The following is a 16,347-nucleotide window of genomic DNA, read 5'->3' as shown; positions in this document are numbered from 1 at the left end:
AAAGGGTTAATAAGGTTTGATTTTTTTTTATTTTTACTTTTATTTTTATTATTATTATTATTTTTATTATTATTGACAAATTTTGAATTTTAATTAATTAAACTTACCAAATGCTAAGTTAACTACTAATTGTCTTCCATCCATTTCATGTACACTATTTACAGCATTTTGGGCTGATTCTGCATTATCAAAAGTAACAAAACCAAAACCTTTTGATCTTTTAGTAATACGATCCTATTAAAATGAAATTTTATTAATATATTTATAGTTCTATTTCAAACAATATTTGAATTTTTCTTTTTTTTTTTTTTTTTTTAACTAATGGAAATTTTACTTACTAAAACGACATAACCATCTGAAACTGGTCCAAATTTAGAAAAATGAGTTTTTAATGCAATTTTGCAAATTGACCATGGAATACGGGCTACGAAAATTCTATTTGTCATTGTATTTATATTGGTAAAAGTTTATTAAAGTTGTGTTTGAAAAAAAAAAAGATTTTTTTAAAAATTTCAAAATGCTTTTTTTTAGGAAAATAAAAAAATAAAAAAAAAATAAAAAATAAAAAAATTAATTTCATTTTTTGTTTTTAAAATAATTTGTCGTTTATTTGTATAAGTTGGGAAATAAAAAAAAAAAAAAAAAAAACAAAATAGATTAATTGGAAATTTAAATATTATTATTATTATTATTATTATTATTATTATTATTATTATTATTATTATTATTTCAATGGGAACATTTTTTTATATTCTTTTTAAAGGCAAACGAACCTAATAAAAAAAAAATGGAAAAAAATGGAAAATGCATTTTGGGATAAAAATATATAAATACCTTGGTAAGCAAGATATAACCATTTATCATATTTAAAATATTATATTAATAAAAAAAAAAAAAAATAAAATAAAAAAAAAAATAAAAAATAAAAAATTATATTTGAAAATTTTTAATGTTTTTGGACGGTCTGCTAAATAAATTTTTTTTTATTTTTTTTATTTTTTTTGAACTTTTGCATTGTACAATTAGCCACTAATTATTTATATGTTTTTAGATTAAGAAAATAAAGAAAAAAATAAAAAAGTAAATAAAAGAAAAGAAATTATAAAGAAAAGAAATAGAAATAGAAAAAAAGAAAAAAAAAAAAAAAAGTAAAAAAATTAGTAAAAAAGTAAAAAAAGAACACACCCCAACTCTCAACTACATAATGAATAAAGAGATAGTTGCACAATTATTACAAGCAACATTATCAAGTGATCATACTAGAGTACAAGCAGAATCTCAAGTACAATTATTAACAAGAGAAAAAGGTTTCTCATCGATTTTATTAGAAATCTTTGGCGATCAATCAATTGATAAATCAATAAGAAACCTTTCAATAGTATTATTTAAAAATATAATTACAAATAATTGGAGAAGAAAGTAAATAATATATATATTTTTAATTTATTATTATTATTATTATCATTATCATTTGGTAACATTTTCAATTAATTAATATATATATATATTTTTAGAGATAATACTTTATTTTCAGAGGAAGAAAAACAAGATTATAGAAATAGAGTATTGTTATTATTAAATAATCCAAATGAAACATGTAAAAATGGAGTTGATATATTAGCAGGAGTAATTGGTACAATGGCTAGAGTTGATTTTCCTTCAAATTGGCCAAACCTTTTAACAAATTTATTAGAATTATTTGAAAAATCATCAAGTGAACAAATTAAAATTGTATCTCTAAAAACTATTAAATTTGTTGTTAAAGAATTAGCTTCAAGAAGATTTGTTATTGATAGAACTTTCTTTAGTCAAGTATGTATTTATTTTTTATTTATTACTATACAATATATATTTATATACAAGTTTTCTAACTATATATATTTTATTAAATAAACTAGTTTTCAAATACAATATTTAATTATTTTATTCAAATTTGGAGAAGTGGTGTTAAAAGATTAATAGAATTAATGATAGAAGGTGGTAATTTAGCACAACATGAATCATTTTTTATATTGGTATATTATGTATCTAAAATTTTAAGAAGAGTTGTTGAATATGGTTATACAGATTATCAAAATTCACCAGAGATTTGTCAATACTTTTCAGATATATTTACAGGTTTACCAGAGATTTTAAAACTTAGAACAAGAGTTACAAATCCAAAAATATTAGAATTAGTTGATAAATTTATATATATTAATCAAAAAGTAAGCATTAATAGTAAATAGTAGTGGTAGTAAAAAAAAGATATACTAACAACAAAATTTTATTATTATTATTATTATTATTATTATTATTATTATTATTATTATTATTATTATTATTATTAGACAATTATTAAATCACAACTTCAAAACCCATTAACATTTATAAATTTATTATTACCAAGTTTAAGATTTTTTGCTGGTCAATGTTTATATTATAATCCACATGATGAATTAAAGATTGAATGGAATACGACAGAGGATTATCAATCAGTGATGACACAAAGTTTAAACTTTTTAAAGCAGGTAATTGATTGTTCATCGTATCAAGGTGATTATTTAGATTCAGAGACAGATGAGAAGCAGAGTATTAGTAATTTAGCAATAAAATCAGGTGGAAAGATAAATGGTAATGGATCGATTCAAATTGCACAACAAACTATTAAACAATTCTTTAATAAAGAGTTGTTAAGTGAATTGTTGAAGGCATTGGTATCACATTATTTAATTATAAATAGAGAAGAGGTTGAAAGATGGGAAGATTCACCCGAGGAGTATATTCAAGAGTTACAAGTCAACGATTCAGTATACGAATTGAAACCATCGGCTTACAATCTATTCATACTCTTGATGAGACATTTCCACCAAGATTCAGTGTCGATCGTCGTGTCAATGTTGGAGTTTGTGACATCACCATCGTTCAATACAGAGTTAACCAGCGAGAAGATTTGTCTAAAGGAGGCATGTTATATGACCATTGGGTTGGGGTACCATGATCTAATGGATATTGTAAACTTTTCACAAGTGTTTATATCGATTTTCGTACCAGAGTTACATAGTGCAGATGAAAGATTTAAGATTATTAAACGTCGTATCCTTTGGTTGGTCAGTTATTGGGTGGGTAAAATACCCGATCAATATAAAGAGAGTGTTGTTAAACTTTTATTAGAGTTTTTAAAGAATTCCGATATTGTTATCGCCTTGACAGCATTGGACGCGTTGAAGGCCTATATCGATGATTTCAATTTCGATCATCATTCCTACCAACCTTATCTAAAAGAAACCTTGGAATCTGTAATTGGTTTATTCTCAAGATCCACTAACGAAACCACAAAATCAAATTTACTCTCTGCTTTAGCCTCGATTTTCGTTAAATTCAATGAAAGCATCAAACCATTCTCAACAGTGATCTTACAATTGTTTCAACATCTTTGGAATGGCGGTAAGGAACAACCAATTGTAAAGAGTGCAGTGTTACGTTCATTTGCATTCTTTTTACAAGCTTTAAATAGTGATCCTGCTGATTTCTACTCTTTACTCTTCCCAATCATTGAGTTTTCAATCTCTCAAGAAGATGAGAAAGTTTACCTCTTGGAGGATGGTTTGGAGCTTTGGTATAGAACCATGGTGTTGGTACCAACTTTATCACAACCTCAACAACCATTGATTCAAATGTTTAAACATTGGTTTACAATCATTGCTCAGTCATTGGAGAATTCAGAAATTTGTTTCAAAATTTTGGATACTTATTTATTATTGGGTCAAATTGATTTCCTCAAAATTTATGGTGCTGAATTATCCTCAACCCTATACGATATCATTGGTGATCTAGGTGAAGAATACACTGAACTCATAGTAAGTGCAATAATGAGAATCATTCAAGTCGTACCAAATCCTCAAGATTCTATAACACTCTTAATTGAACAATGTTTATTCAAAATTTTATCATTAATCATTAGTCGTAAAGAAACGAGTACTTTGGTATTAATTGAATACTTTTCAATATTTTCAAGAATTATGACAATGAATCCTTTATCATTCTTTCAATTATTTGATCGTTATCCATTGGAGTTATTAGATAAAGATGGTGAATATTATGATCCTTCAAATTTTAATAATGATAACAATGATGATGATGACGATGACGATGATGGTCAAAGTAAAATTAAAGAAATGCCACAAAATAAATCTCAACTTTTACAACAATTCTTTGAAATTTATTTTGATAAAATTGATTCAACAAGTTCAAGTGATCAAAGAAAACTAATTGCAATTGGTCTTTCAAATCTTTTGGCAATTCCAAGAGAAGAGGTTTATCCACAAATTGGTGAAATCATTACAAATGTAGTTGGTATAAGAGCTGATATCTCTGATATCACACATGATGATATCTATTGCAATGATGGAGATGAAGTTAGTGGCGTTCAAATTCAATCCGATCATATCTTTCAAGTTGATCCACTTACTACTATTGATCTCTCAACTTATTTATATCAAAAGATTCAAGAATGTTCAAATCTATTTGGTACTGAAAATTTCCAAAAAGCAATTGTAAATGTTCATCCTTCAATTTTATCATTAGCAATTCCTCCAAAAAATTAATTAATAATTAAATAATAAATAATCAAATAAATAAATAAATAAATAATATTAAAGTAAAAACAAAACTAAATATCATTGATTATGTAATTAAAAATATATTTTTATTAAAAAAAGTAATATAATTTGGGTGAATGCATTGAAAAATATATTAAAAAATCTATTATTGTTTGTATGTTTTCCTAAAAAAGTAAAGATCTCCATTGACAAATAAATATTTTATTAAAAAAAAATTGTAATGAATTAAACAATAATAATTAAAATAATAATTAATTTATTTAGTTTTTATATGTTTTAGAGTTTTCGTTCGAAACTCCTCGGCCGAAAATAATGAAAACTCGAAAATTATAAAAACTGAAAAAAATGAAAAAAATAAAGTTAGTTTTGATTCACTCTTTACAGCATTCATATAATATTAATTGTGTGTTCCTTTATTTATTTTTTTTTTTTTTTTTTTTTTTTTTTTTAATATTGGATTAACAAGATTGATATATGTCCATCTGTGTTAATACGAGTTTTATTTAATATTTATTTAAAGGCTTATCATTTAAGCTGAAGGGTTATTTTAATCATATGAATTGATCAAAAGATATAATATTTGGGAGAGATGATTCTGGAATACAATAGTAATTAGCTGTTGTTTTTCTTAGCTTGATCGTTGAAGTGAGAAGGATCTTAGGATCTTTGAAGTTATTATGGTCTTTTGCTGATAAGTTTTTCAGATCTTTTGCTTTTTTGATGTATTCTAGAGTGGCCAATTTGTGCCATTTCTTTAGAAGGGAGCTGTATGATAGTGATTCATTTGTTAAAGGATCTTCACTGTATATTTGATTGCAAATCCAAATCCAAATGTTGTGGAGGATAAGGGCCATTAGGTTTCTATATGCGAATGATCTGGTTAGATCATAGTCTATTGCTTTATAGTTCCATTCAAAGTATTCTTTGTGGAATCTGTGGTTGGCGTAATCTGCATTCACTTCTTGATCTTTTTTGGCTGTCGGTGATAATTTTGGAGTTATTCTATTAATGAAATTGTTATTTTGCCTAATTCTTGTATGGTGCCAGTTTTTACCTTTGCCTGTGGTAATATAGATGAAATTTTTGAGTTTATTTATTTTTATGAATTGTTTTGTTTTCTTGCATGAGAAGAACAGGTGACCGTATGGGTCTTTGCTCATATCTTCTTTGCAGAGTGGGCATTGTTTGTTGTGAAGGTAGTTTATTGGAAGGCATCTGGCATGGAATCTAAACATTGTGTCTCTTGTTTTAGGGTCTTTTATCTTCAGTATGTTGTTGAAGAGTTGATTATAGCTGTAGCCTCTTAAGTTTAGAGATGATTGGAATTCCGTTTTAGGGATGGTTGGATTTTGGTCTTGAATTGTGGTATACCATTCTGCCAGTGAAAGTGGTTGTCCATTTTCGTTTTTTATGGATGTGAGATTATTGTTGAAGATTGCTTTTTTTATTCTTATTTTGTTCCATTCGTCTAAGTTTTCTTTTAGGTATCTGGATGTGAATTTGTTTTTTTGGATCTGATATTCCCAGCTTTTGTGATGAGATGAGTTTGTTTGTTTGGTTTCTAGTGCTAGGATGAACTGGTTTATGATCCAAAGTTTCTGCGCCAGTTGTCTCAATTCTATATTCCAAATGTTCCAGCCTCCTACTTTTAGTGGGTATCTTGCTCTTTTGGTTCTCATTAAATTAATAACTTGAAATCCACTAGCATTTTTGTTGTTTGGTGCCGATAAAAACCATTCGACTAATTTATTGATTTGGTTTAATTCCTCTTCCTTAAAGTTCTCTACATATGAATAGTAGGTTAATTTAGAGAGTGCGAATGCTTTGAGGATGTTGGTTTTGGTTTTGATTGTTGAGTCAGTGGTTTTCCATAGTACTAAGGATGATCTTATTGTGTTTAATATTTCTGGCATTTTTCTTGTTATCCCTTTGCCTGTGAAGAAGTATCCCAAGTATCTTTCTGGATTTGTAGATATTGGAATTCTTTGGTTGGTATTGTCTGGGTTGCCTATAAGAATTGATGAAGATTTGTCGATGTTTAGTTTTGAGGAAGTGGCTTTGCAAAATGAATTGAAGTGTTGTAGTACTAATTCAAGTTGTTGAGAGTCTGGGACCATTGAAGCCGAGTCGTCTGCAAAGCTTTGGAATTTCTCTCTGTGGTTGCTGTTGTTTAGAGGAAGGCCAGTAATTCGGTCATCTTGTAAAATTTTTCTAGCTAAAGCCTCTATTACAAGGACGAACAGGGTGGGTGATAGTGGATCTCCTTGTTTAACTCCTCTTTTGATCTCAAAGGGTATAGTAGTTCTACCATTAATTTCAATTCTTGCTTCAGATTTGGTGAGTAGATTCATTATCAGGTTGATTATATTGGTTGGAATGTTGATGTGTTGTAGTGATCTGAGTATTGAACCGTGTGAGATCGAGTCAAAGGCTTTTTCGAAATCATATAGTGTAATTATTCCGTTAATTCTTTTATCATTACAATAGTTGATTAATTCGTTCATTGATATGATATTATCTAGAATGAATCTGCCTGGTACGAAACCTTTTTGATTGTGGTTGATCACTTTCGTTAGTATTGGGATTATTCTATTGTTTATTAGTTTTGAGTGGATTTTATATATACAGTTAGCCAGTGTAATTGGTCTTCTGTTTTTGATTAGTTCGGGGTCTCCCTTTTTAGGTATCGTGATAATGAGGCCTTCTTTGTAATTTTTGCTAATTAGATGAGGATTTCTTAGAGTGTCGTTGAATGCTGAGGCCAGTATTGGAGCTAGTTTTTCTTTGTGTGTTATGTAGAATAAGTTTGGAATTCCATCTGGGCCTGGTTTACATTAAAAAATTTACGAAGTTCGGAAAATTGGGATACAAAAAAGAAAGTTCCGAACCAGGATTGAACTGGCGACCTAACGATTTGCAGTCGCTTGCTCTTCCACTGAGCTATCGAAACTTGTTGAAAAAAATATTTTTTTATTCATTTTTGGCGCCGATTTTAAAAGTTTTTAAAATCTTGGTGAAACAAAAATTTTTAAATCATTTTTTCAATTCTTTGAAGTTCCAACTCGAGTTTTTTTGCTTCAACAACAAAACAAAAAACAACTAAACCATTCCTACTACAAACAAAAACAACAACAAAAAAAACAAAAAAAAAACTTTAAAACAATTATAAATGATTCATTATTTTGTTTGAATTTTTAAGATTGTATTTATTTATAATGATACTTTATAATTTTAAATTGACATTTTTAGCTTTTTTCTTATTTATTTTATCAATTAATTTTTAATAAATAAATTATTAAGGGATTTCCAAAAAAAAAAAAAAAAAAGAAAAAAAAATCAAATAACAACAATTTTTATTTTAATAGAATTTAAATTATTTAATATCATTTTTAATAAATCATTACCATCCCACCTTTTTTTTATTTATATTTTTGTTTAATTTCTCATAAAAAAAAAACTATTGATTTTTTTCATTTTTATTTTTTTTTATTTTTATTTTTTTTATTTTTTATTTTTTTTCATTTCGTCTAGTTTTTTTTTTTTTTTTTTTTGTAATAAAATTTTCTTTTTTTTTTTTTATTTTTTTTTTTTATTTATTTCGAAATAAATTAAATCAAATAAATAAAAAAGATGCCGTCTATTTCACCAAATCTATTAGCATCATTACAAGATCATACTAAAAACATTAGAAATATATGTGTGTTGGCACATGTTGATCATGGTAAAACCACATTATCCGATTGTTTAATCAGTAGCAATGGTATCATTTCACCAGAGATGGCTGGTAAATTAAGATATTTAGATTTTCTAGAAGATGAACAAGAAAGAGAAATTACAATGAAAGCAAGTGCAATTTCATTATTATTTCAACAACCATCATCATCATCGTCATCAAATGATAAAGAATCATTTTTAATTAATTTAATTGATTCACCAGGACATGTGGATTTTTCAAGTGAAGTTTCAACAGCAGTTAGAATTACAGATGGTGCATTAGTATTGGTTGATGCAGTCGAAGGTGTTTGTATACAAACTCATGCAGTATTGAAACAAGCTTATCAAGAAAAAGTTAAACCATGTTTAGTATTAAATAAAATTGATCGTTTAATACTCGAGTTACATATGACCCCATTGGAAGCTTATCAACATCTATCAAAAATAATTGAACAAGTTAATGTAATCACTGGTACATTAACATCTGAAGAGATCATTCTAAAAGAATCCTCTGAGGATTACATTGAATCCTCTGATGATTCAAATTTAAATTTTAATGAAAATATTGGTACTGAATATTATTTTTCACCTCAAAAAGGTAATGTAGCTTTCACAACTGCTTTTGATGGTTGGGGTTTTACAATTAAACAATTTATTGATTTATGTTATAAAAGTAAGTTAAAATTTTATCATTTTTATCATTTTTATCATTTTTTTTATTTTAATAATTGATTAATTAATTTTTTTTTTTTTTTTTTTTTTTTTTACTTTTTAGAAACTGGAATTAAAAAAGAAATTTTAGAAAAATGTTTATGGGGTGAGTATTATTATCATCCAAAAGAGAAAAAAATTTATAAATCACCAAAAGGTAATTTAATGCCAATGTTTGTAACATTCATTTTAAATAGTGTTTGGGAAGTTGTAAAAACTATTGTTGGTACACCAGAATGGATTGATAGAGATAGATTGGATAAAATGATTAGTGTTTTAAATATAACTGTTGGTGCAAGAGATTTGGCATCAAAAGATCAAAAAATTGTATTGAAATCAGTTTTACATGCATGGTTACCATTATCAGAGGCAGTTTTATCAATGGTTTGTGATAAATTACCAGATCCAATTGAAGGTCAAGCTAGAAGAATGGAAAAAATATTTAAACCTTCAAAATCATTATCAACTTCATCATCATCATCATCATCATCATCAAATCAATCAAATGTTGAATTAATAGAAAAACAAAAACAATTACTATATGATACAATTACATGTAATTCATCAGATGATTGTGAAATTGTTGCTTATGTTGCAAAAGTTTTTGCACATAATAAACGTGGTGGTGTTCAAACTTCAACAATTCATAGACCTGTACCACCAAGAAGAGTACAACCATCTGCTGTACCTTCACAAAATAGACAACAACAACTTCATCAAGATGAAAAAGATATACTTAAAATTGATAATATGTTTATTAGTTCAGCACCATCAACTACAAATGATTCAACAACAACAACAAAAACAACAACTACATCACCATCATCACCAATAACATCAACAGCAAAACCATTAGATTTATCAACAATACCAACAGGACCAATTAAAGCTAATAATAATGATGAAGAGTTTATTGCAGTTGTAAGAGTATTTAGTGGTGTATTAAAAAAAGGTAAAACTATTTATGTTATGGGACCACGTTATGATCCGATGAATCCAACACATGATGTTTATAAAGTGGAGATAACTCATCTCTACCTATTGATGGGTAGTAGTTTAGAACCAATCGATAAAGTACCAGCAGGTAATGTTTGTGGTGTTGGTGGTGGTGTTGGTAATTTAGTATTAAAGAGTGCAACCATCTCTAGTAGTTTAATGTGTCCACCAATTTCAAATATGATGTTTGTTTCATCACCAATTGTAAAGGTTGCATTGGAACCAGAGAATATCTCTGATTTACCAAAACTTTTACATGGTTTAAAACTTTTAAATCAAGCCGATCCATTGGTTGAAGTTTACGTTCAAGAAACTGGTGAACATGTTATTGTAGCATCTGGTGAATTACATTTAGAACGTTGTATTCGTGATCTTAAAGAATCATTTGCAAAAATTAATGTTCATGTTTCTTCACCAATTGTACCATTTAGAGAAACTATTATAACACCAACAATAACTACACCAACTACCTCATCAACAATTACATCATCGTCATCTACAACAGCAGCAGCAACAGCAACAACAACAAATAATAGTGGTCAGCAATCACCACCACTTAAAGAGATTATTACAGTTAAAACAGCAAATAAAAAAGTATCAGTAAAAATACGTGCAATTCCATTACCAAAGAATATTACAAATTTAATTGAACAACGTTCACAACAACTTAGAGATCTTTTCTTGGGTGGTAAGAATACCAATAAAGAATTATCAGATAATAAAATTACAAAGAGAGAAGCTGAACAAGCAGAAAGAGAAGATTTCCAAAAAGAATTGGAAGAGGAATTAGAAAAATCTGGTGGTGATTGGAAAAATGAAATTAAAAATATTTGGTCATTTGGTCCAAGACATATTGGTCCAAATTTATTATTAAATCATATTCCTGGTTATAATTTATCACCTTATTGGAAACATTCTTTACAAAGAGGTATTCAAAAGAAATTAAAAAAATTACAAAAACAACAACAACAAGAAAAAGAAGAAATTAAAGAAGAAGAAGAAGAAAAAGAAGAAGAAGAAAAAGAAGATGAAGAAGATGAAGATGAAAAAGAAATAGAAGAAGAAGAGATTCAAGAGGAAGAAAATTCAAATTCAGAAGTTGGATCAATAAAATTATTAGATGGTGATGATAAATTTAAAAGAATTAGTGAATTGGATAATTCAATTGTATCAGGATTTCAATTGGCAACTATTGCAGGTCCATTATGTGATGAACCTATGATGGGAGTTTGTTTAATCGTTGAGGATATAGATATAATACGTGAGGAGGGTGATCAACAAAATTCAGATTCTTATGGTCCATTATCAGGTCAAATGATCTCAACAGTTAAAGAAGGTTGTAGAATGGCATTCCAAATTAAACCACAACGTTTAATGGAAGCGCTTTATCTTTGTGAAATTCAAGTAACTTCAACCGCTCTTGGTAAAATGTATTCAGTTTTATCCTCTAGAAGAGCTCAAATTCAAAAGGAGGGTGTTAAAGAGGGTACTCAAATCTTTTGTATTCAAGCACGTTTACCTGTAGTTGAAAGTTTTGGTTTCTCTCAACAAATTATGATAAAAACTTCGGGTGCCGCTAGTACTCAATTGTTCTTTGATAATTATTGGGAAACTATTGAACAAGATCCTTACTATGAACCAACCACTGAAGAAGAACTCGAAGATAATGGTGTAAATATCGCAAGTTTGGGTAATAATATAGCTAGACAATATATGAATATGATACGTAAAAGAAAAGGTTTATTTGTTGAAGAGAAATTAGTTGAACATGCTGATAAACAAAGAACTTTAAAAAAGAATAAATAAATTTTAAAATAATAATAATTATAAAAATAATAATAATAATAAAAATATATGTATACAAATTATTTATTAAAATTAATTCTTTTTTTTATTTATTAATTTATTTATTTTTTTAATATTTATATTTTAAACAATTGGTTGTGGATATAATTCATCAGGTATTGGGAAATCTGATGGTTTAGGTTTTGGAACTTCATTTGGAAATGGAGATGGATCAGGATTTCTAGGTGGATCATCTGGTTTTGGGTCAAATTCATTGGGTTCCATTGGTTTTGGATGTTCGTGAGGTTCCAATGGTTGAGGAGTTTTAACTGTAGTAAAACACCTTTTATAATTTAAAATTCCTATTCTTGAAATAAATTTGAAATTTCCTGTTTTTGATTTTATTATATTCATTGTAGTTTTAATTTTTTTTTTTTTCTTTTATTATCTAAATGTTTTTTTTCCTATGATAGTTGGTGTGAAGTTATATTTAAAAAAAAAATAAAAAATAAAAATAAAAAAAAAATAAAAATAAAAAAAAAAAAAATAAAAAATAAAAAAAAATAAAATTTTTTTTTCCTAAAATAGGATTTTTTTTTATTTGAAAAGTAGCTTCATACAATCCATTGGTTATTAAAAACCTTTGAAATTACGAAAGAAATCAAGGACAATATTTTTTATATAATCTAGATAAATAGAGCACTTAAAATTAATGTAAAGTTCTGTTTTTTTTTTTAAATCTATATTTTTATTAAAAAATATTCCCTGCTCGTTGTTTTTGAAAATAAAAAAATAATTACAAAAAATAGATGATAAATAATTAAATTGTAAAAATAATTATTTAGTAAAAAAAAAAAATAATATAAAAAATAAAATAAAAAAATAAAATAAAAAAAATAAAATAAAAAAAAACTTAATGACCATTCATTTTTTTTATATTTTATATCATTTTGTGTATTTTTGAGTGCTCTATTTATCTATACTAAATTGGGATCAAAACTAAATAAAAATAAAAAGTTGTTAAAAAAAAAAAAGATATAAAAAATAAGGGGAGGTTGCATAGAAAAAGAGTTTATGCTACATACCATTTTAATATTGGGTAGCTACTGTCACTGATGTGAAGTCTTGTCTTTATTTTTTTTTATTTTTTTTATAAAGTAAACATGAAAAAAAATCATCAGTCTATGATAAAGTATTAAAAATATTAAATTAATTTTTTAATAGCAATAAAAGCTAATTAAATAAAAAAATGGATAGCAGGTTTTTTTTTTTTTTTTTTTTTATAGACAAATTCCAAAAGTAATTAATTGGGAAAAATAATTATAATATATTATTAATAATAAATTTGATTACAAGTTTAATAATTATTTGCATCCATCTCTACAATTATTTAATAATTCCATAAAATTTGGACTCATTGATTTAATTTGAATTTTCTTTAAATTTATTTCCCCACATAAATAATTTGTTTTTTGGATTTGGTTGGCATAAACTGAATACAAAAAAATTTTACATCTGGTATGGTTTTGGTCGAATAAATTTTTCCATTTTTAATAATTATACCAACAATTTTTTTTTTTTTTTTTTTTCCTTTAAATTCAGGATTATTACAATAACAAACTAATTACAAAAATAATTTACTTTTATTTGAACAAAATCAAATGAAATTTCAAAATTCTAAATAAAATTCGATCGATTTTTAAAAAATAGCATATCTTTTGCAAAGTTTTTTATTATTTTTTTCCATTTCTTTTCTTTTTTCATATTTTTCTTTTATTTTTTTTCTAGATATTAAATTCTATATTTAGTGGTTAGAGAAAACTTAACATTAAAATTTTTTAAAAAAAATACACTAATAAAGAGGGGGAATTAAACAAATATGAAAAAAAATTATAATAAAAGTAATAAAAATTCAATATCATCAAACTCAAGTCAATTTTGCAACCATTATAACAGCAAATGTGGGTTTTTTATTATTATTTGTCGACAAATGTAATGATATGTTGGTAAAGGGGATCGAACTCTTAATCTAATTAAGAGCATTTAAAAAGTATCGCCTAGACATGGGATCGAACCATGGACCTAGCGGTTAACAGCCGCTCGCTCTGCCTACTGAGCCATCCAGGCATTTTTGATGTAATAAAATTTTTTTAGCTAAACTTAATTTTATACTTTTGTCAATTTATGGTATAAAAAAAATTTTTTATTTGTATATAAACTACATTAATATTTCCAAAACAATAGAAAATATTTTATTTTATTTGAAACCAACAATTTTTCAAATCTAATATTAATACCCTTATTATTTAAATCCTATTTCCAAAATTATTTTTTAAAAATTTTAATTAAAAAAAAAAAAAAAAAAAAAAAATTTTATTTTCTAAAAAACGAATTATAATTATCATTCAAACAAAACAAAAAAAAATGGATAGAATGCTCGAAACTAGTGAAACATTTTCTATTTCAGGCATTATTGAAAATGAAATTGAACAAAGGGAATCATTTATTAATGATACTTCAAAAATAGTAGAATTACTTTTTAAACAATTTAACATAACCCAACAACAACAACAAAACAATGAAAATAAATTAATAAATGAAACATTTTCAATGGTTTTTCAACTTTTCAAAGAAATGTTATCACCATTATATTCATTAGTTAATGAAGACATGATGCCAAATATATTTGAACTCTACCAAATGACAGAAGATTTAAGATATTATTTTGCACTTTTTAATGGTGATATTAAAAATAAATTAAAAAATATCACTACAACTACAAAAGATCTTAGAATTTGTAATAATAAAAAGGAATTAATTAAAGAATTAATAAAAAATCAATATGATATTGATAGAAAACCAATTGATCAACAATCAATTTCAAATTTAAGAAAAGAAGAAAAAGAAAAACAAAAAGAAAATGAAAATGAAAATGAAAATGAAAATGAAAATGAAAATGAAAATGAAAAAGAAAACCAAGAATTGGATAAAAAAGTAAATCAAACAAATGATAATGAAAAAGATGGTGATGAAAATGAAAACGAAATTAAAGATTGTTTCTTTTTATTATTCCAACTTTTTACATCAATTGTTTATAATCTTCAATCAAATTGTGAAAAACTTTTATTACAATCAATTGATATTTCTAAAAATAATTTTAAAAGACAATTTTATAATCATTTAATTAAAAGAGATTTAAATTATTTAGAAAATTTAACTTTTAGATTAAATTTAATAAATGATTTAAATAAAAAAGAAGAAGAAAAAGAAAAAGAAAAAGAAAAAGAAAAAGAAGAAAACTCTTTTGATACCTTTTCAAAATTATTTTTAAATGATAAACAACAAAAAGAAAATACAAATAATATTATCAATAATAATTTATTAGAATCATTTCAAATTATATTTTCAAATTATATTGAAAAAAATAATTTAAATGTTGATTTGATTTTAGAAAGTTTTAATAATTAAATAAATAAAATAAAAAAAACAATAATTTTAAATTAATTTTAAAAATACAAATATTTTATTTATGAACGAGCTAATTTAACAATATCACTACCATTAATTATATTTGATTTATAACCATTTGTTGAAGCTTTTACCATTGCTTGACTTATTTCTCTTAGTGTAATGAATCCATTTTGAGAGATTGAACGACCAATTGGATATAACCAACCAATATATTTATACATTTTGTAGGCATTTTTTAAACCTGGTATATTTGGTTGAATGAAACCAGGACGGAATGCAAATGTTTTATTGAAATTGGATGCTATAATATGATTTTCAGTTTTAGCTTTTACACGTGCCCAATTTGACCAAGAGTTTTCATTTGTTCCACTACCTGTAACATAAATGAAGGTAAAGTTATTATCATCCTTTGATTTTATATTATTTACAAGTTCAACTTTTCTTAACATTTCCATTGGCATATCATAGGATATTTTATGATAAGTTTCATTATCAACACCAACTGACGATATACCAGCACAAAAGTATACTGAATTATATCCAATGAATTCATTTTGAATATTTGTTAAATTTGAAAGATCATTATGTAAAATTTCTTTAACTTTTTCATTCTTAAATCCAGATTCTCTTCTACCAACAATTAATATCTTTTCAACTTCATCACTTTCAATTGCATTTTGTACAACACCTTCACCAATCATTCCACTTGCACCAGTAATAATTGCTCTAATTTTATTATTACTATTATTGTTATTGTTATTAATTTGATTATTCTCCATATTGAATATATTATCTTCTATTTCAATATTATTTAAATATATAATGTATGATATGATTAAAATTATTATAAAATATCTTTTTTTTAAAAAATTCATTTCTATTTATTTATTCCATTTTGTTCTAAAAAAAAAAAAAATTTATTTTTAATTTTATTTTTTTTTTATTTTTTTTTAGGACAGTTGTGGTTGACACCTAATAATTGCTTTTTTTTTTTATTTTTTTTTTTACAGCTAATTCAAATGAAAAAATAAGTTTCATCATGTTGCGTTTATTGGAGTAATCAAACATC

The 16,347-nt window shown here is 25.4% G+C and overlaps 7 protein-coding genes and 2 non-coding genes across 9 annotated transcripts in view; 3 read left to right on the top strand and 6 right to left on the bottom strand.

Annotated features, from left to right (window-relative positions):
* Positions 1-446, bottom strand: part of DDB_G0279695 (RNA recognition motif-containing protein RRM) — a gene marked incomplete at both ends in the record, with an annotated part of 490 nt that extends 44 nt beyond the window's left edge. The window contains 2 exons of the mRNA XM_636512.1: positions 108-234; positions 339-446. Of these exons, the coding sequence (XP_641604.1) occupies positions 108-234; positions 339-446 (235 nt within the window). The remainder of the gene's footprint in view (positions 1-107; positions 235-338) is intronic.
* A 758-nt stretch (positions 447-1,204) lies between these two features.
* DDB_G0279693 (hypothetical protein) lies at positions 1,205-4,586 on the top strand (the record flags this gene model as incomplete). Its single annotated transcript, XM_636511.1, has 4 exons — positions 1,205-1,419; positions 1,515-1,812; positions 1,899-2,207; positions 2,331-4,586. The coding sequence occupies 4 exons, from the start codon at positions 1,205-1,207 to the stop codon at positions 4,584-4,586; spliced, it is 3,078 nt and encodes a 1,025-aa protein (XP_641603.1).
* A 566-nt stretch (positions 4,587-5,152) lies between these two features.
* On the bottom strand, positions 5,153-7,105 carry DDB_G0279691 (hypothetical protein; the record flags this gene model as incomplete). The annotated part of the gene is made up of 1 exon (XM_636510.1): positions 5,153-7,105. One exon carries the CDS (start codon positions 7,103-7,105, stop codon positions 5,153-5,155), a length of 1,953 nt encoding a protein of 650 aa, XP_641602.1.
* Positions 7,106-7,479: 374 nt separating this feature from the next.
* On the bottom strand, positions 7,480-7,551 carry tRNA-Cys-GCA-3. The gene has a single exon. It is a non-coding gene; the product is annotated as a tRNA-Cys (tRNA).
* Positions 7,552-8,231: 680 nt separating this feature from the next.
* eftud1 (elongation factor Tu domain-containing protein) lies at positions 8,232-11,828 on the top strand (the record flags this gene model as incomplete). The annotated part of the gene is made up of 2 exons (XM_636509.1): positions 8,232-8,988; positions 9,091-11,828. 2 exons carry the CDS (start codon positions 8,232-8,234, stop codon positions 11,826-11,828), a joined length of 3,495 nt encoding a protein of 1,164 aa, XP_641601.1.
* A 123-nt stretch (positions 11,829-11,951) lies between these two features.
* Positions 11,952-12,221, bottom strand: DDB_G0279687 (hypothetical protein; the record flags this gene model as incomplete). The annotated part of the gene is made up of 1 exon (XM_636508.1): positions 11,952-12,221. One exon carries the CDS (start codon positions 12,219-12,221, stop codon positions 11,952-11,954), a length of 270 nt encoding a protein of 89 aa, XP_641600.1.
* A 1,640-nt stretch (positions 12,222-13,861) lies between these two features.
* Positions 13,862-13,934, bottom strand: tRNA-Asn-GUU-11. Its single transcript has one exon. It is a non-coding gene; the product is annotated as a tRNA-Asn (tRNA).
* Positions 13,935-14,231: 297 nt separating this feature from the next.
* DDB_G0279685 (hypothetical protein) lies at positions 14,232-15,275 on the top strand (the record flags this gene model as incomplete). The annotated part of the gene is made up of 1 exon (XM_636507.1): positions 14,232-15,275. The coding sequence occupies one exon, from the start codon at positions 14,232-14,234 to the stop codon at positions 15,273-15,275; it is 1,044 nt and encodes a 347-aa protein (XP_641599.1).
* A 59-nt stretch (positions 15,276-15,334) lies between these two features.
* On the bottom strand, positions 15,335-16,153 carry DDB_G0279683 (hypothetical protein; the record flags this gene model as incomplete). The annotated part of the gene is made up of 1 exon (XM_636506.1): positions 15,335-16,153. The coding sequence occupies one exon, from the start codon at positions 16,151-16,153 to the stop codon at positions 15,335-15,337; it is 819 nt and encodes a 272-aa protein (XP_641598.1).
* Positions 16,154-16,347: the final 194 nt, after the last annotated feature.

The sequence above is a fragment of the Dictyostelium discoideum genome (assembly GCF_000004695.1).
Source record: "Dictyostelium discoideum AX4 chromosome 3 chromosome, whole genome shotgun sequence".
Taxonomy (NCBI): Eukaryota; Evosea; class Eumycetozoa; order Dictyosteliales; family Dictyosteliaceae; genus Dictyostelium; species Dictyostelium discoideum.
This window is presented reverse-complemented; position numbering and strand designations above follow the sequence as displayed.